This window comes from Prionailurus bengalensis, chromosome B1 (genome assembly GCF_016509475.1).
Source record: "Prionailurus bengalensis isolate Pbe53 chromosome B1, Fcat_Pben_1.1_paternal_pri, whole genome shotgun sequence".
Taxonomy (NCBI): Eukaryota; Metazoa; Chordata; class Mammalia; order Carnivora; family Felidae; genus Prionailurus; species Prionailurus bengalensis.
In genome coordinates, this window is record NC_057344.1 from 38573844 (window position 1) to 38594842 (window position 20999).

The 20999-nt window shown below is 35.2% G+C and overlaps 1 protein-coding gene across 4 annotated transcripts in view; it reads right to left on the reverse strand.

Annotated features, from left to right (window-relative positions):
* PSD3 (pleckstrin and Sec7 domain containing 3) overlaps positions 1 to 20999 on the reverse strand; it is a 674080-nt gene that overhangs the window by 185336 nt on the left and 467745 nt on the right. For all 4 annotated transcript variants that reach the window (XM_043562534.1, XM_043562553.1, XM_043562562.1 and 1 more), the window contains one exon: positions 5267 to 5460. In XM_043562534.1, coding sequence (XP_043418469.1) covers positions 5267 to 5460 — 194 coding nt within the window. The remainder of the gene's footprint in view (positions 1 to 5266; positions 5461 to 20999) is intronic.

Genomic DNA, 20999 nt, shown 5'->3' on the forward strand with positions numbered 1-20999 from the left:
GTGATGCCACTTGGCCCTGGAATTTGTTTGTCGGGAGAGTTTTGATTATTAATTCAATTTATTTTCCAGTTATTGGTCTGTTCAGTTTTCTATTTCTTCCTATTTAAGTTTTGGTATGATATCTTTCTAGGAATTTATCCAATCTTCAAGGTTTTCCAATTTGTTGGCATATAATTTTTCATAATATTCTCTTACAATTGTTTGTATTCTGTAGTGTTGGCTATTAATTTTCCTCTTTTATTTTTATTTTATTTTGGTCCTTCCTTTCTTTCTTTCTTTTTTTTTTTTTTTGATAAATCTGGCTAAGAGTTTATCAATGTTACTAACATTTTCAAAGAAATCCCTAGTTTCATTGGTCTGCTCCATTGTTTTTTTAGTTTCTATACCATTTATTTCTGCTTTAATCTTTATTATTTACCTCCTTCTACTGGCATTAGGCTTCATTTGTTGTTCCTTTTCTACTTCCTTTAGGTGTAGGATTAGGTTTTTCATTTGAGATTTTTCTTGTTTCTTGAAGTAGGCGTGTAGCACTGTATACTTCCACCTTAGGACTGCTTTTCCTGCATATCCCAAAGGTTTTGGACCAGTGTGTTTTCATTTTCATTTGTTTCCAAGTATTTTTCAAATTTCTTCTTTGATTTCCTGGTTGACTCATTCATTGTTTAGTAGCATGTTGTTTAACCTCCAGTATTTGTTGTCTTTTCATAGTTTTTCTTGTGATTGACATCAAGTTTCATAGTGTTGTGGTCAAAAAAGATGCATGGTATGATCTCAATCTTTTTGTACTTTTTGAAGTCTCATTTGTGACCTAGTATGCGATCTATTCAGGGGAATGTCCCATGTGCACTTGAAAATAATGTGTATTCTGGTGTTTTAGGATGGAATGTTCTGAATATATCTGTTAAGTCCATCTGGTCCAGTATGTCATTCAAATCCATTGTTTCCTTGTTTAATTTTTTTCCACAGATGATCTGTTCACTGATATAAGTGGGTGATAAAGTCTCCTCCTCTTATTGTATTATTATCAAGGGGTTGCTTTATGTTTGTTATTAATTGTTTTATACACTTGGGTGCCTCCATCTTGGGTGCATAATAACTTCCAACTGTCAGATCTTTTTGGATAGACTCCTTTATTATGATACAGTGCCCTTCTTCATCTTTTGTTATAGTCTTTGGTTTAAAGTGTACCTTGTCCTATATAAGTATTGCTACTCCAACTTTATTTAGGTGTCCACTTGCATGATAAATATTTCTCCATCCTGTCACTTTCAAGGCACAGTTGTGTTAGGTCTAAAATGAGTCTTTTGTAGGCAGCATATAGATGGGTCTTGTCTTTTTATCCAATCTGACACCCTATGTCTTTTGATTTGAGCATTTAGTCCATTTTCACTCAGAATAACTATTGATGGATATGTATTTAATGCCGTTTTATTCCTTCTTTTGTCATGGTTTCTGGAGATGTTCTCTTCTTTCTTGTTTTTGTCACTTTGGTCTTTCCTTTCTACTCAGTTCCCTTTAAGTTTTCTTGCAGGGCTGTTTTAAACTCCATTAGTTTTTGTTCATCTGGGAAACTCTACCTTTCCTTCTATTCTGAATGACAGCCTTGCTGGACAGAGTATTCTTGGCTGCAAAATTTTCCCATTCAGAACTTTGAATACATTATGCCAGTCTCTCCTGACTTGGGAAGTTTCTGTTGAGAAATCTGCAGCGAGCCTTATGGGTTTCCCTTGTAGGTTAGGGACTTCTTTTGTCTTGTTGCTTTTAAGATTTTTTTTCTTAATCACTATATTTTGCAAATTTAATTATAATGCTTTAGTGCTGGCTTACTTTTGTTGATTTTGATGGGAGGTTTCTGTGCCTCCTAGGATCTAGAGAAATTTTCTGCTCCCTTTTCTCTCTTCTACTGAGACTCCTATAATATGAATGTTATTATGCTTGATGGAGTAATTGAGTTCCCTAAGTATATTCTCATGTTGCATAATTCTTCTTTCTCTGTTTTATTCAGCTTCACTATATTTCATTATTTTATCTTCTACATTACCTAGTTGTTTCTCTGCTTCTTCCATCCTTGTGTTCATTGCATCAAGCTTGTTTTGAATGTTACTGCATTTTTCATTTCTGTTTTTAACTTTTATCTCTGTGGTAAGGACATGCATGAAGTCTTCCATTATTTTCTCAAGCCCAGTAAGTATCCTTATGATTGTTGCTTTAAATTCTCCATCAGGTATGTTACTTATATCTGTTTCTCTTAGATCTCTGGCCATGGCCTTGTCTTCTCCTTTCATCTGGGCTAAATTCCTGTCTTGACATTTTATCTAAGTTTCTATCCTCTTCTGTATATTAGAAAACTCCATTAGGTTTCCTGCTTCTAAGAATAATGGCTTTATGAAAGAGATCATATAGTGCCCAGGGCCTGATACTTCAGAGTGTGATGTGTGCACTCTGCTGTTCTTTTCTGGCTGCTGTATCCTTCAGGCCAGTTGTCTGTCTTGCCTGCAGTTGACAGTGTTTGGTCTTTGGCCAGAATCAAGTTTTAACTAGGTATATTCTGGTCTGCTTGCTAAATGAGATATGATACTACTTCCACCTGAACTAAAGTCCTACAGAATTCTCTGGTTGGGAGCCATGGTGTGGGCAGGGGTTTCTGCTGGTGTTCTATGGAAAGGGAACCATGCTAGGATGGGAGAAAGCTTGACCAAGAAGGGCAGTAGTGTCAGAGCCCAGGGGTGTGGGGCTTGGTATAAGTAGGTTAGGCAGCCAGTGTTGATGCTATGCTGCTTCCCACAAATGGCTCTGTGTTTATGCTGAGGGCAGGGGAGGGAAATGGCACCAGCCAGCTCCTTTCTTCAAGGAAAGGAGTCCCTGTGCATGCTGTCTATCAGGAAAGCAAGCTGAGAAGAGTGAATAATCTCCCCTCTGTGTGTTCTAGGTGTGTTTCAGATTGCTGTATCCACACTGTCTGCCTCCAGGTTGTTAGCCTGTGGTGCCCTCTGAGCTGTATCACAGCCAAGCCTGCTAGTCTTAAAACTCCAGGCTTTAGGGATGTGGTGTGGGCAGGGGCCTGTCACTGGTCTTCCAGGGGAGGGTCCCACCTAGGCAGAAATTCTTAGGTTGCTAAAAAGACAAAAGTCCTATGACATACTGTCCTAATCAATCCGAAGTACTCAAAGGAGTTAACTAAGGCTTTAAAGTAGTTATATTGGCAGAAAAACCTAGTGTGATATAAGAGTTCTGTCTCAACTGCTAAGCAACTCCTAGATTTTGTACCTATACTCATATAAAAGTGGGCTAATAAGGGAGTAGAGCTTCCATCAAGGGAATTTTCTCCAACAATCCTCCAAGATGGCACAGGGAAACATGAAACAAAGAAAATGTCATTGATAGGCTGAATCTGGGGACTCTTTGGAATAAGCTAACCAATTATGTCAATCCATCGCTAGGGAAGGGACTCAATGAAAAAAGACTCAATTAGGTTAACTTTGTTATCCTTATGAGGCAGAATGTAGAAAATTACATGGAATAAGTGATAGCTATCTTGCTATCTTTGCTTTTTTGAACTGTTATTTTAAATTGCAGTTATTCTGTTTTTTGCTTCTATTACTTTACATGAAGTATGTCAGACATTTGTATATTTTTAATTTAGCCTATAAGTGAATTTACATCCCTATCTGAGACAAAATGGACACCAATCAGCTAATTTTAATCTTGGAGATGAGAGTCACTTCTAGGCATGGCATGTGGGACAGAGAATGAGTGTATCTGTGGTTATAAATGGAAAACTGTACTAGGTTCAGCAAAAGCACCATTTGAACTGGATGGAGAAAGGGTGTGTGTGTATGCTGGCAACAAAGAAATGAATACCATTGTTTTATCTACCAAAAAGACCCCCTTTTCTGTATTTTATTCATTCTTGAGGGAACTTTTCTATTTGCATTCAACCAAGTGTGTGCTGTCAATCACAGTATTCCATCCCTCTGTAATACAAATCAGAATCTTTCCACATAATATACTAAATTCAAAGTTAGGAAACAAGAATACTTTGGTGACAAAATTGAACACATAAAGTAATGCTGCTAATAATTATGTATCTAGCCATGTGAAAGAGCCCTGTTGTAAGGAATACAGGTGACATGCACTATAATGCAGAGACAATATAATAAAGTGTCCTGGTGATAATTCTTCATTTTAAGTGTGGCCTTGCCCTTTTTTCATAAGCCAGTCAGATTTGCTGTCACTTGCAACTACAAGAGTCCTGACACAATTCTCTTAGAAAAAATCAAGTAGTCTAGTAGGCTAGTATATAGAGTGCACAGGAAATATGGTAGAGGTACTCCTAAGAAACTTGGAAAAACTGAGAAACTTAGCATCTTAAGTCAGTTCCAAAGCCACTCTATTACAGTCTTTCTCTTGACTGTAACCTAACAGAAAGTACTACCACAGTAAGAAAAAGTCACAGATGGAAATAGTGGTAATGTCCATCCAAGCACTACATGTTTGCATCTGTAGGTAGGTAAGGATACCCTAAAGGTTTAACCTACTAATTGTGAGCATACATACGAGCTTACCTTAGCCTGTCCAACTACATCAAATTGCTATTTCACTCTACATAGGCTATTCTAAGCACAGAAACATACTTCATTTCTTCCAAATTTCAAACACTATTATCTGTTATAGGTAACTACGTCTCATACTTCACAAAGCTATCAGATGGGACTCTAATTTCCCAATACTAATTATACCATGCATGCCTATGTTGCACCTATCCATCTTCCACAAAGGCCAATCATTCAAATGTGCATAGACTGCAATTCTTTCCCTTCCTGTTTTGTTTCTGGGATCTTACATTATTGATTATTCTATGTGTTATAAATTAATTCTTCCCCACAACCATGAGAGATGTAAACTCCATGAAGACAGATACCTTTTCCATCGTATTCATTGCTATATTTTTGATGCCTAGCACATAGTAAGTACTCAAAATTATTTGTTGAAGGCAAGAGTAAATAAATGAATAAAAAGCTAGAAAGGAATAATCTGTAAGAGGTCTTCCATTTCTGAAGTTCTATAATTCTACTTGGAGAAGATCAAGCGTGACAATGGATTTCTGAGGGTTAGAGGCATCATCAAACTTCAGTAATACTTTTCTAGACAAACCTAATATAATTTTTCTTTATCCTTGACTTTACTTCAGATAAATTCACTTTAAATTTTGAGCCTCAAGATGAAATAATTAAAATAGAAAATGACAATAACAAATTATGCTTACTCTTCTTCCCATCCATATCTGCATGGATTTTCCGAGCCAAGAATCCACTTTTGTATACAGCAGCATTTGGGTCATGAGGAATGTCTAAGAATGGGTTGGTAGTACTCCCAATACGACTGATGGTCTTTGGATGTGTTCCATTAGCCTTCTCATCAGTTCCTTCAGTTGGAGATTTTTTTTTCTCCTCATCATCTCTAAAGGGAGAAAACACAGTTTGAGCACCTAACACAATATTCAATGAACAAAGTTATTTAGTGTAATAAACTATCATGTTTTCCAATAGTCCATCAGTCTTGATAAAAACACTATAATAAGAGCTATCACTTACTGTGTGTCTGTGTCAAATATTAATGATCATAAAGATCTTGTAAGATGGATATTAGTATCCTATATTACAGATAAGGAAGCAAACTCAGAGAGTTTAAATAAATTCCCAAGGCCACAGATCTAGTAATCAAAGAGAGATGGTAAGGTAATGATTGCAAAATCTCTAAAGCCTTTGCTCTTTCTACCCACTACCTTCATACCTGTCTTCTTTCAAAAGAGTGAGGATTCTTTTGCTGAAATCATGATTCTGATTTTGATTTTTACATGTTTTAGCACATCGCCAAGTACACAGAATACAATGAATAATTTTAGATTAAGTACAATGAATAATACTGAACTATATCCACCAAATAATCTCTTATATTGAAACCCCCAGTAAAGCTATCAATGTGGTAGGATGGTGGCGTCATTTAGTACTTTGGCATCTTCTAGCTACAATTTTCTCAACTGCCATAAAAATGTGGGGCACCACTGAGAAAACCAATTGCCCAGTCTTTTGTGAATCTCTGTTCCTTCAATCAGGGCAAATCTTTTAATGTACACTTAGTATGAAGTTTGCAGAAAATGGATGCTTACATTCAATTAATAAAGAGGAGTGAAATGAAGATGAAAGCTAATAGACTGATAAACTGCTGAAAAACACAACACCAAATTAAGAACATTTGTCTTATTTCACCTGTTTCAATTTCTTGGCTTACCTTTGTTTTTACTGTTTATTAGACACTCATGATTAAAGATTTTTGATTAAAACTTCAAAATAACCACCACGAAAATATATTTAAAATAAACCACAAAATTAACAATTATCAAAGTTGTGCATTTGGTGATCAAATTAAAAATATGTTTTTTTTCTCCACTGCTATTTGAGTATTTGAAGATAATCTTTTGTCTTCCTGCTTTAAAAATTTTTTATCACTACATTTTGTAAATTTAATTGCAATATGTCTTGGTGTTGGCTGGCTTTTTTGCTTTGGATGGGAGTTTTCTGTCTCCTGGATCTGGATGTCTTTTTCCTTTCCCAGATTAGGGATGTTTTCACCTATTCTTCGCTCAAATAAATTTTCTGCCCCCTTTTCTGTCTTCTTCTTTTGGCACTCCTATAATGTTATTATGCTTGATTGAACCACTGAGTTCCCTAAGTCCATTCTCATGTTGCATAATTCTTCTTTTGTTCAGCTTCGTTTCTTTCAATTATTTTGTCTTCTAGGTCATTGTTCCTCTACTACTTACAGCCTGCTGTTCATTGCATCAAGCATGTTTGTAATCTTGTTTATTGCACTCTTATTTCTGAATGGTTCTGTTTTCACTTTCTTATTTCTGTGGCAAGGGTCCCCTGGATGTTTTCTATACTTTTTTTAAGCTCAGTGACTATCCTTATAATTGTTGCTTTAAATTATCAATCATGAATGTTACTTATATCTTTTTCTTAGATATCTGGCTGTGGATGTAATTTGTTCTTTCATTTGGTATAAATTCCTCTATCTTGACATTTTGTCTAAGGCTTTGTCTTTTTTTCTGTGCTAGAAAAGCTAGTTATTTTTCCTGCTCCTGAAAGCAATGGTTCCTTAAGGAAGAGAATATGTAATGTCCTGGACCTGGTGATTCAGGGATTTTCTCTGGTGTGTGCTGTCTCTGCTCTGCTATTGTGCTTTGGCTGCTGTATCCTTCAGGCTGGTCATCTGCAGAGGCTCTCCTTGCCTTCTGTGAGCAGTGTTTGTTCCCTGGTCTGAATGTGGCAAGTTTTATGTAAATTTTTACTGGTCTACTTGTAAAATGAGATCTGACACAACCTCCACAAGAACACTATGGTCAGTAGACATGGTATGGGCAATGGTTTCTGCTGGTCATCTGGGGTTGGGGCCCACCATGCTGGGAATGAGGCATGCTTGCCTGATAAGGGCTGTCCCACCATAATGTAGGGAGTTAGGGCCTGGTGTATGCAAGTTAGGCAGCCAGTGTTGGCAATATGCTACTTCTGGTAGGTGGCTGTGTTTTTGCTGAGGGGTTGGGGATGGAATTGGCACTAGCCAGCTCCTTTGTTCCTGAAGAGATATCTCTGTGAATGCTTCCCATCAGGAACATGCCCCAAGAGTGAATAATGTCCCTCTTGGGTGCCCCAGGCATTTTTCAGATTGCTGCTTCCATGCTGTTGCCTTTGGTTGGTTTGCCTGCCTTCTCTCCAAGAGCAGCACAGTGCCCTCTGGACTATATCCCAGGCAAGCATCCTGACCTTTAAAAATCCAGGCTCTTGGGTCACTTGGGAGGCTTAGTCAGTTAAGTATCTGACTTTGGCTCAGGTGATGATCTCAAGGGTCATGGGTTGGAGACCGGTATTGGGCTCTATGCTGAAAGTGCAAAGCCTGCTTCAGGTTCTCTGTTTCCCTCTCTCTCTGCCCCTCCTCTCTTGCTCTCTTGCTCTTAAAAACAAACATTAAAAAAAAAATACAGGTTCTAAGCAAGTTCTCATGATATCCAGCCCGTCTTGTTTTCCAAGGCAATGGCTTTGAGGCAATATTCTCCTTGCGTGTTGCGCTCTCTCTCATCCTTTTCTGTGACCACAACTCTCTCCCCTCTGTAGCACCTGGAATCAGTTTCTCCCCTAAACCATATCTCCATACTTCCTACATTCTTTGATGAGGATTCTTCTCTCCCTTAAGTTGTGGAGTTTGTTGTCAGTCTTCATGTCAATTTCTGGGTTATTTAGGATGATCTGATAGTTATCTAGTTGTGTTCATAGGACAACATGAGCCTAGGATCCTCCTACTCTGCTGTCATCCTCCTCTCCCTCTGGAATTACTGATTTATGCATGCAAGAGATTTAATTATTTATTCATTTATTTAAAATTAATGGCCACTATTGATTTTCACAAAACTATCTTCCGAAGGTTGCAAAAACCCTGGAAAATCATAATTAGTTACTGTATGGATCAGATTTCCTCTTCTATGTTGCTTTATTAAAAATTTTTTGCATGTAGTTGACCATTTAATGTGAGATATTTAAAGTATATAGTATGAGGATTTAATATACATCATGAAAGGGGTCCCTCATTGAGTTAACACACCCCTCACCTCACACTTATATATATATATATACACACATATATATATATAAATTTATATGTATATATAAATATATACATATATATAAAATATATATACACACTTATACATATATAAATATGTAAAATTATATGTATATATAAATATATACATATATAAAAATATATGTGTATATATATATAAATTTTGTGTGTGAAGATATATAAATTCTATTCTCAGAAAATTTCAAATATTCAATGCACTGTTATCAACTGTACTCAGCATGTTATACATTACTTCCTTAGATTGTATCCATCTTATAACTGAGAAGTTTATATTCTTTTACCACTTGTTCCCTACTTCCCTCACAACTCAACTCTTGAAAGTGACATATTCTTCACTGTTGTAAATTCAACTTTCTTTTAAAATTCCACATATTACAATACAACAAGGGATACCATGTAGTATTTGTCTTTCTCTGTCTTCAGTTAGCATAACGGCTTCCAGATTCATTCATGTCTACTACCTATGACAAGATTTCACTCTTTTATAAGGGTGTGTAATATTCCATTGTGTATATATAGTTGTATCCATACATCTGTAGATAGACAGTTAGGTTTTCCCCATACTTTGGATATTATAAATAATTCTTCTATAAATATGAGAGTACAGGTAATTCTTTCAGATAATTATTTTGTGTTCTTTGGCTTATATTCAGAAGTGGGATTATTGGTAGTTCTATTTTTAATTTGTTGAGGAACCTCCATGCTGTTTGCCATAGCAACTATACAGGTTAACATTTCCACAAACAGTGTAAATATCTTTCCCACTTAGTAGGTTGCCTTTTTATTTTGTTAACGGTTTCCTTTGTTGTGTGGAACTATTTAGTTTGATGTGGTCTCACTTAATTTTGCTTTTGTTCCTAAATCTAAAAATTCACTATCAAGACTAATGTCAAAGAGCATACTCTTTAGATTTTCTTCTATGAGCTTTATGGTTTCAGGTCTTATGTTCAAAGATTTAATCCATTTTGAGTTGATTTTTGTGTAAAGTAGAAGACAGAGGTCCAATTTCATTCTCTTCCATGTGGATACCCAATTTTCCTAAAAACCATTTCTTGGACACATAATCTTTTCCCCACTGTATATTCTTGGCTGTCCTGTTAAAAATTAATTGAACAAATTCTATGAGTTTATTTATAGGCTCTCTATTCTGTTCCATTGATCTGTGTGTCTGTTTTTTACATCAGTGCCAAACTGCTGATTACTATAGATTTGTAATATAGTTTGAAATCAGGAATTATAATGCCTCCAGCTTTGTTCTTCTTTCTGAAGATTGCTGTGGTAAGATATCACAAAAAAGAGAACTACAGGCCAATATTTCTCATTAATATGAGAAACTTGTCAACAAAATATTAGAAAAGTAAAGCCAACAATATATTTAAAAAAATTATACACCATGGTCAAGTGGGATTTATTCTGTGCATGCAAGTGTGGTTCAATATTTGCAAAACATTCAACAAGATATGTCACAGCAATAAGAGAAAGGATAAAAAAACACATTTTAATACATGCAGATAAAGCTTTCTACAAAGTACAATTTTCATTCATGATTAAAATCCTCTGCAAAGTCTGTCTAGAGCTAACATATCTCAATATAATAAAGGCCTCATATGAAAAACCCACAGCCAAAATCATACACAATGGGAAAAAATTGGAGAGCTTTTCTGGTCAGGTGAGGAACAAAACAAGGATGTCCACTTTCACCACTCTTATTCAACATGGTACTGGAAATCCTAGCCACAGAAATTAAACAAAAGAAATAACAGGCATCCAAATTGGCAAGGAAGAAGTCAAACTTTTACTATTTACTATTTGCATATGACATGATAGAAACCCTAAAGACTTCACCAAACAACCACCAGAACTGATAAATGAATTCAGTAAATTTGCAGGATACAAAAATCAATTGAATTCCTATACTCTCATAATGAAACAGCAGAAACAGAAATTAATAATTCCATTTAACAGTAAGATACCTAGCAATAAACATAACTAAAAAGGTGAAAGACCTGTACTCTGAAAACCATAAAACATTGATAAAAAGGGGTGTTATGTGGCCAAGCTGGTTAAACGTGACTCTTGATTTCGGCTTAGGTCATGATCTCACAGTTCACAGAGTTTGAGCCCTGCATCAGGTTTTGCACTGACAGTGCAGACCCTGCTTGGGATTCTCTCTCTCTCTCTCTCTCTCTCTCTCTCTCTCTCTTTGTTCTCCGCACACACTCTATCTCAAACTAAACAAATAAAAATTAAAAAAAAAAACACTGATAAAAGAAATTCAAGACAATGTGAAGAAGTGGAAAGACAATCCATGCTCATGGATTGGAAGAACACATTTTTTTAAATGTTTAAACAACTTAAAGCAATCTACAGATTCAATGCAATGCCTATTAAAATACCACCAGAAATTTCTACAAATCTGGAATTAAGAATCCTTGGGTGGCTCAGTCGGTTAAGCATCCAACTCTTGATTTTGGCTCAGTTTGTGAGATTGAGCCCCACATTGGGCTCTGTGCTGGCAGCATAGAGCCTACTTGGGTTTCTCTCTCTCCCTCCCCTGCTGTCTCCCTCAAAATAAACACACTTTAAAAAAAAAGAATCCTAAAATTTGTATAGAACCACAAAAGTTTACTCCAAATAGCCAGAGCAATCTTGAAAAAGAAATACAAAACTGGATGTATTACAATTCCAGACTTCAAGTGATATTACAAAGCTGTAGTAATCAAAATAGTATGGTACTGGCATAAATATAGACACGTGGATCAATGGAACATAATAGAAAACTCAGAAATGAACTTAGAACCGTATGATCAATTAATCAACAAGGCAGGAATCAATATACAATGGGAAAAAGACAGTCATTTTAAAAGTTTTTATTTAAATTCCAGTTAGTCAACACACTGTGTAATATTAGTTCCAGGTGTACAAAATAGTAATTCAACACTTCCATACATGACTCGGTAGTCATCATGCCAAAGTGCACTCCTTCATCCTCATCGCTTGTTTAACCCATCCCCCAATCTGCCTCCCATTCTGGTAACCATCAGTTTGTTCTCTATAGTTAAGAGTCTGTTTCCTGGTTTGCTCCTCTTTTTTCCCCTTCGTTCATTTTTTGTTTGTTTGTTTCTTAGATTCTGCATATGAGTGAAACCATACAGTGTATAACTCTCTGACTTATTTGATTTAGTATAATACTTTCTAACTCTATCCACGTCATTGCAAATGCAAGATTTCTTTCTTTTTGATGGCTGAGTAATATTCCATAGTGTGTGTGTGTGTGTGTGTGTGTGTGTGCACGCGCACACACACACAACGTCTTCTTTTCATTCATTAGTCAATGAACACTTGGGCTGCTTTAAAATGTGGCTATTATAGATAATGCTGCTGTAAACATCAACGTGCATGTATCTCTTCCAATTAGTGTTTTTGTATCCTTTGGGTAAATACCTAGGAGTGCAATTCCTGAATCTTAGGCATCTGGTTCTATTTTTTTAAGGTTTATTTTATTTTTGAGAGAGAAAGAGAGACAGAGAGTGAGTCAGGGAGGGGCAGAGAGAGAGATGGAGACACAGAATCTGAAGCAGGCTCCAGGCTCTGAGCTGTCAGCCCAAAGCCCGATGTGGGGTTTGAGCTCATAGACTGTGAGATCATTACCTGAGCTGAAGTTGGTGCTCAACCAACTGAGCCACCCAGGTACCCCAGGGTAGTTATATTTTAACTTTTTGAAGAACCTGCATGCTGTTTTCTACAGTGGCTGCACCAGTTTGCATATCTACCAACAGTGTGAGATGCTTCCCCTTTCTCTGCATCCTTGGCAATACCTGTTGTTTCTTGTACTGTTAATTTTAGCCATTCTGAGAGGTATGAGGTTATTATCTTATTGTAGTTTTGAGTTGCATTTCCCTGATGATAAGTGAGGCTGAGCATAATTTCATGTGTCTGTTGCCCATCTGTATATCTCCTTTGTAAAAATGTCCATGTCTTCTGCCCATTTTTTAACTGGATTATTTGCTTCTTGGGTTTTGAGTTTAATAAATTCTTTATATATTTTGGATACTCATCCTTTATCAGTTATGTCATTTGCAAGTATCTTCTATTCTATAGGTTACCTTTCAGTTTTGTGGACTGAAGATAGTCTCTTCAACAAATGGTGCTAGGAAAACTGGATAGATACATGCAAAAGAATGAAACTGGACCATTTTTTTCACCATACACAAAAATAAACCTAAAATGGATTAAAGGCCTAAATGTGTGAGCCCTAACCATAAAAATTGTAAGAGAACATAGGCAATAACTTCTCTGACATCAGCTGTACAACATTTTTCTAGTATGTCTCCTAAGGCAAGGGAAACAAAAACAAAAATAAGCTATTGGAAATACATCAGAATGAAAAACATTATAATCATAATAATGCCTATATATGAAAGGCATATAATACACGCACATACACAGATGCACTCATGCTCACCCTGGAATATTACTCAGCCATAAGAAAGAATGAAATCTTGCTATTTGCAACAACATGGTTGGAGGTAGAGAGTATAATGCTAAGCCAAGTAAGTCAGTCAGAGAAAGACAAATGATCTTACTCATGTGTGGAATTTAAGACACAAAACAAATGATTACAGGAAAAATAAAAAGAGAAAACCGAAGAACAGATTCTTAACAATAGCAAACAAACTGATGGTTACCAGAGGGGAGGTGGGTAGGTTTATAGGTGAAATAGGGGAAGGGGATTAAAGAGTATACAATAAAGAATATATAATAAATAAAATAAAATTTAAATAAAGATTTAAATAGGTTTGGCTATTTGACATCTTTTGTGGTTCCAGACAAATTTTAGGAGTGTTCTATTTTTGTGAAAAAGTGGTATTGGAATTTTGATAGGGATTGAACTGAATCCATAGATTGCTTTGTGTGGTACAGAGATGTTAGCAATATAATTATGCCAAGCAGTAGACACAAAATACTTTTCCCATTTATTTGTGCCCTCTTCACTTTCTTTTATCAGTGCCTTATAGTTTTCAGTGTACAGTCTTTCACTTCCTTCATTAAATTTATTCCTGGGGCACCTGGGTGGCTGAGTCAGTTAAGCGTCTGACTTCGGCTCAGGTCATGATCTCACAGTCCATGAGTTCAAATCCTGTGTTGGGCTCTGTGCTGACAGCTCAGAGCCTGGAGTCTGCTTCATATTCTGTCTCTGTCTTTCCCTGCCTCTCCCCTACTTGCACTCTGTCTCTCTCTCTCTCTCAAAAAAATGAATAAATCAGAATAACACAGAAACACAAATGATTTTTGTATATTGATTTTATATATATTGTGCAACTTTACTGAGTTCATTTATTAAATCTACTAGTGATTCTGTTGAAATCTATAGGGTTTTCTAGTCTTAATGTCATTTGCAAACAGAGATAATTTTACTTCTTTTTAAACTTTTTAAAATATTTTTTAAAAGTTTATTTATATATTTTTGAGAGAGACAGAATGAGCAGAGGAGGGGCAGAGAGACAGGGAGACAGAGGATCCAAGCAGGCTCTGTGCTGTGAGCAGAGAGCCTGATGTGGGGCTCAAACTCACAAACCTTGAGATCCTTATCTAAGCTGAAGTCAGAAGCTTAACCAACTGAGCCACCCAGGCGCCCCATTTTTCCTTTTTGATTTGTATGCCTTTTCTTTCTTTCTTTCTTTTTTTTTTTTCCTAACTCCTCTGGCTAAGGCTTCCAGTACTATATTGAATAAAATATCAAGAGTGGGAATCCTTGGGTATTGTTCCTGATCTTAGTGGAAATGATTTTAGCATTTCACTGTTGAATAGGATATAAGATATGCAGTTGTCACATTTAGCCCTGACTATGTTGAGGTACATCCTCTGTACCTAGTTTGTTGAGAGGTATCTTAAAAAAAATGTGAAATATTATCAAATGCTTTTTCTGAGTTTACTGAAACAAAAATATAGTTTTTATACTTCATTTTGATCATGAAGTATATCACATTTATTGATTTGCAATGTTGAACCATCTGTGCATCTCTGGAATAAATCCTATCTTATCATGGAGTATGATCTTTTCAATGTGCTGTTGCATTCAGTTTGCTAATATTTTATTGAGGATCATTTGTCTCTATGTTTATCAGGAATGGACTCCCCCCCCCCCCCCATCCTTGTCTGGCTTTGGTATCAGGACAATGCTGGCTTTGTAAAAGATTTTTAAACTTTTCCCTCCTCTTTGTTTTTTGGAATAGTTTTAGAAGGACTGGCATTAATTCATTGATGTTTGGTAGAATTCACCAGGGAAAACATCAGGTCTTGGACTTTATTTTTTGGGAAGTATTTGCTTGCTGATTCAATCTCCTTAATAGTAATGGGTCTGTTGGTTTTTCTGTTTGTTTTTTTTGTTTTGTTTTGTTTTTTTTTGTTGTTGTTTTGTTTTGTTTTTCATGATTTAGTCGTGGCAGGGTGCTTATTTCTAGGGATTTAATTTTCTTTTTTACTCTTATTTGTTGGCATATAATAGTCTTTTATGATTGACTATATTTCTATGATATCAATTATAATATATGTTTCATTTCTAATTTTCTTTGAATCCTCTTAAGTCTATTTTGCTTAACTTTTTAAAAACTGAGCTCTTTGTCTCATTGATCTTTTCTATTGTCTTTTTTAGACTCTATTTCTACTCTGACTTTAGTTATTTTTTTTCTTCTAATTTAGGGTTTAGTTTGTTCTTTTTCTAATACCTTGAGGTATAAGGTTGTTTATTTGAGATCTTACCTTTAACTTAATGTAGCCATTAATTACTATAAACTACACTCTTAGAATTGCTTTTCATATATCCCATAAGTTTGGTATGTTGTATTTTCATTTTCATCTGCCTCAAGATATTTTTGGGGGACACCTGGGTGGCTCACTCAGTTAAGTGGCTGACTCTTTATTTTGGCTCAGGTCATGTTTTCATGGTTCATGAGTTTGAGCCACACATTGGGCTCTGTGCTGACAGTGGGGGGCCTGCTTGTGATTCTCTCTCTTCTCTCTCTGCCCATCCCCCACTCTCTCTCTCACTCAGAGAAAATAAACTAAAAAAATTTTTTTAATGTATTTTTTATCTCTCTTCTAAAAGTTATCTGGGTTATTTCTACTTCCTATGTTTTATTTTTATAATGAAAAATTATTTGTGTTTGTAAATAGCATCATGATTATAATATGAAAATACAGTGTTATAGATATTTCATAGTTTGGAATCAATCCAGAAAGAAGATTCCTAGTATTCAAATAGATTATTCTACTGTCACCATAAAGATTTAATACTGTTAAGATATACATTTGTATTCATTTGAAAAACAAAAAAAAAATCCCTTGCATTAAAAAAAAAAGAATTGCAGTTTCACATTCAAATATTGCATGTTTAAAATCATTCCATTCTGTGTAGTGTCTTACATAAGTTTTTGTTTGTGCAACTGACGATACAAAGCAAATTTCAATATGAGCAAGCCAAAATCCATTTACCTGAAAAAATTATATCTCCTTTCTAATTTCACCTGTATACAAAGCGCATACAAATATTAGACTTATTTTTTCACTATACCATTCTATATTATTATATTGTCATCAGAAATATAAATTTTGATGTTTGATTATATTAAATTTATTTTTAATGTGTATCAGCCACATGCCTAAAAGAGACTACATGATACACATGGCTATTTCTTTATTTTTTTTTAACATTTATTCATTTTTGAGAGATAAAGAGAGGCAGAACATGAGTAGGAGAGGGGCAGAGACACAGAATCTGAAGCAGGCTCTGAGCTATCAGCACAGAGCCTGACGTGGGGCTCGAACTCACCAACCATGAGATAGATCATCACCTGAGCTGAAGTTGGAGGCTTAACCAACTGAGCCACCCAGGCACTCCACACATGGCTATTTCTAAAGCAATTGTGACTGATTTAAAATTAGTAAGTCCAAGACAAAAATCACAGTAAATTTTTCAGTTTTCTTTTTCCATGCAGTGGTATTTTAAGATGATCACATTCAAAGTACTATTTTCTCATTCTGAAGGAGAAAAATAGGATACAGTTTAAGAGTTACGAAGTTATTAACTGCTTGAGCTCAAAATTTATTTATAAAGTTACCCTCAATATTTGGTGATTACTAATTTTGCAGGGTTTTGAGCTGTGGGTAGAAAAAACAACCATTACCCTGGGAATTATGTTAAGTATTTTAAAAATGAAGAGCTATAAGAAATTACTACTATATACATTGTTTCCAAGCTTGTTCTTTTAAACTGTTTAATATTTTGCAGGGAGTAAACAAAATCTGAGTATGAAGTTGATGAAGCATAATTCTGCTTTATAAATTTTAATGTATAATAGTTATTATAAAGTATATCCACTGGAATGGTGGAATGTTTTTTAATAAACACATAGTATGTAAAACTTAGACTGTGTATCACAATGTAGTCAGCCTAGGCATTCTATTTAATTTTATACTTTGGATGGCTACACAGTTTTGTAAAAATTCTCATTCATAAAAAAAAGTGGCTATAGATAATAAAAGTTTTTAAGTTGCCTACTTCTTAAACAGAGTACTCTAAATAGCAAAGTGAGAGAGAAATAAACAAACACTATTCTGAGATCTATAAAAGCAATAATATGCTGTACAAAATATAAATGTACAAAAATTTCCTAACATGTAATGCCTTTTGTAGTTTAAGCTGAAAGTTTAAAACACTTTTTAAAATGAATGTGGAATCAGATTGTTTTAAAATCCTGAAGCACTATGGAAAACCCTTTAATTTCAGTCAACACAAACACAATTTCAAAAGCACTGTGCTTAGAGTTAGCATCAAAGGCATGTCCCACTTAATGCAAGTAATTCATTTCTGGAAATCACTGTTAGGTCAAAAAATGGCAAATGGGGGCCTAGTCCCTGGTACTTGAAAGGGAAAAAAGTGGGGCGCCTGGGTGGCGCAGTCGGTTAAGCGTCCGACTTCAGCCAGGTAACGATCTCACGATCTCACGATCTCGCGGTCCGAGAGTTCGAGCCCCGCGTCAGGCTCTGGGCTGATGTCTCAGAGCCTGGAGCCTGTTTCCGATTCTGTGTCTCCCTCTCTCTGCCCCTCCCCCGTTCATGCTCTGTCTCTCTCTGTCGCAAAAATAAATAAACGTTGAAAAAAAAATTAAAAAAAAAAAAAGGGAAAAAAGTAATATAGTGTATTACATGTCAATCTCAGTTTCTTAAGAAGTGGCTAAAGCACAGTAAAAATGCCTATATACAAACAACAATCATTCATACAGGATATAAGGTGCTTAAAATATTGCTTCCATACCCCCAAATAATTGTGTTTTTAAACAAATAAATACTTTTTATGCTTCCTACCTCTTTTTGCATAAGTAACATCCTAGTTTAAGAAAATTATTTAACAACAACTGGGCATACTTTTCAAAATGACTACATGACTGTCCTTCAATTGTAATGTCATTTGAGACTTAACCACACGTATTGTGTTAATATGTTGTACTGAGTTTTGGGGATACAATTATAATTTTTCTTTATATAAACATCAACCAAAAGAAGCTTGTAGAGTTACAATGTTTAACATGGTAGCCACTGGCCAATTACAGCTATTGAGAACTTGAAAGTGGATAATCCAAATTGAGATGTCTAGTAAGTGAAAAAATATACACCAGATTTCAAAAGATTTAGTACAGAAAAAGGGAAGAAATGTTTCAGTAGTTTTTTATTCTGATTACATACTGAAATGATAATATTCTGGATATACTGGATTAAATTTAAAAATACATTATAAAATTAATTTCATTGATTTCTTTTTTCTTTTATAATATGGCACTAAAATTTTTTTAATTATATTATGTGGTATGCACTACATTTCTTTTAGACAGGGCTGTTGTTGGAGCAGCTTGTATATTCTATGATATCTGAGTATTAAAAAAAAATAGGACAACAATAAAAGAAATGTTCAAAGAGTACAGCTCAGTAAAACTCTGAAAATAAGTGAGGGTTGAAAATATTCAATCCTGCAAAGCATGTAGTTTTTGACATTTTGAAAATTAATGAAATGACCTTGTCAAGCTCTGAGAGTAAAAATCTACTCTAGTCTGAGATGCAGACTGGCTCCATCTGGTGGTGGCTGTTTTTTTGTTTTTGTTGTTGTTTTTTTTTTTTTTTTTTTTTGGTGGTGGGGGGGATGCTTAAATATGCATGGCTCTCTGTTGGCTGGGACTTACAGGATGCAAATGACAACAGATAAAGTGAAGATCTTCTACGTTGACAGCCACACCTCCACCCCTGCAGTATGCCCTCCTTCTCTATTTTTCCTGCCCATCTTCCCATATCTACCTAGTCCCCAGAATCTATGCCAGAGCTCCATTTGAGATATGGGATTGGCACAGAATAGGAACCAATTACTTTATATCTGGATCCCTGACTGCATCATTGTGGGATTTTACTGTTTTTGTAGATACCCTAAGTGCCAGTGCTTCCCCATAAGGGAGATTGTTTCCACCATATACACATGAAGATATAAATTAGTATTTTGAAAAAAATAATTCTATAAATAAAGTTAGCTCATTTCATAAAAGAGCTCACCTAACTAGGACTTTTCTGTGTAACTGAATGGCTAAAGAATTTTCAAGATTATGGTACTTTGTTATAGTAAAATGGAGGAGACACAACAGGGCTGTCCTGATTGTAAAAACAATGATTCATACCTGGATATTTTGTACATTAAAAAAAGAATCATAGTGGAGTATTTCTACTGAGCTTCCAGACATCTCAAAACCTTACAACCTACAACTCTCCCAAACAATCTTCACACTAATCTATTCTCTCAGTAATCAAGTGTATAACTCACAGCATGTCTAAGTCCACTACTAGGTGGTGCAGTTCAAGAATGACAAAAACTGTACTGCTGAGCAGATAACCTTTCTACTTCTATGTTCTTTCTAAAAGGCAACTATAAATCATTAATTTCCTACATTTCACCTTACTCAAAACAGGTAATTTACTGTGAAACAAAAAAATCAGCCAAGAAATCATACAAATCCACTAGAGTCCTGTATTTCAAAGGAATTCCACAAAGAATGGAAAACAAGTGTTTCCTAAAATTTACAAAAGCTGACTAACATTGCATTGATCCAGACACTGAGCATATTTTAAAATATCTATTCTGATAAGTCTCATCATAGTGGAGTTTCAGTTTTAACAAAGTAATTATGCTAGAACAAACTCAAAAATTAAATGATCTCAAAGGGCCTCAGCTATGTGGAATTCAAATACTGAAGTCAAATATAAATTGGTGGTGCTTGTGTGTGTGTGTGTGTGTGTGTGTGTGTGTGTGTGTCAGTAGGGGGTGAGAAGTAACAGAAGAATAGAAAACAAAAACATTTTCCACAGCAAAATTGAAATATTATTCAATTGCACTCAATGTGAAATCATCACTAAAAATGTGATATTGGAGTTAGACAATAAAGATTAGTTCACCAGGCAGAAAAATTGAAGAGGGTACTTTCAGAATTTACATTTATATGTGCATTTCCTTTTTAAAAAAAATTTACCATTTTAAAATGGTACAGTTCAGTGGCATTAAGTACATTCACATTGTTGTGAAGCCAACACATCTCCAGAATTTTCATCATCTCAAACTGAAGCTCTACACCCATTAAATAACAACTTCTCATTTACTCCTTCCCCAGCCACTAGCAACCACCATTCCATTTTCTGTCTGTATGAACTTCACTATTCTAGGTATACCTCATGTAAGTGAAATCATATAGTATTTGTCTTTTTGTGACTGTCTTATTTCACTTAGCATAGTGTCCTAAAGGTTCATCCATGTTTTAACACGTTTCAGAATTTTCTTCCTTTATAAGGTAACATTCCATTGTGTATGTATTTATGTAGATGTGTGTGTTCACCCATTTTGTTTAAGTATTCATCCAACAAGGAACACTTAGGCTGCTTCCACACTTTGTGTATAATGTTGCTATGAACATGGGTGTAAAAATATCTTGAATCCTTGTTTTCAAATTACTTTGGAAATATACTCAGAAGTACAAGTGCTGGAACATCTGGTAATTCTTTAAATTTTTTGAGGAATTGCTTGCCACAGTGGCCATGCCATTTTACATTCTTTTAGATGGTACAGAGTTCCTTTACTCCACATGTTGCCAACACTTAATTTTTGTTGATTTGATAGCAGGCATCCTAATGGGTACAAGGTGGTATCTCATTGAGATTTTGATTTACATTTCCTTAATGATCAGTGATGTTTGAGCATCTTTTCATGTGCTTAT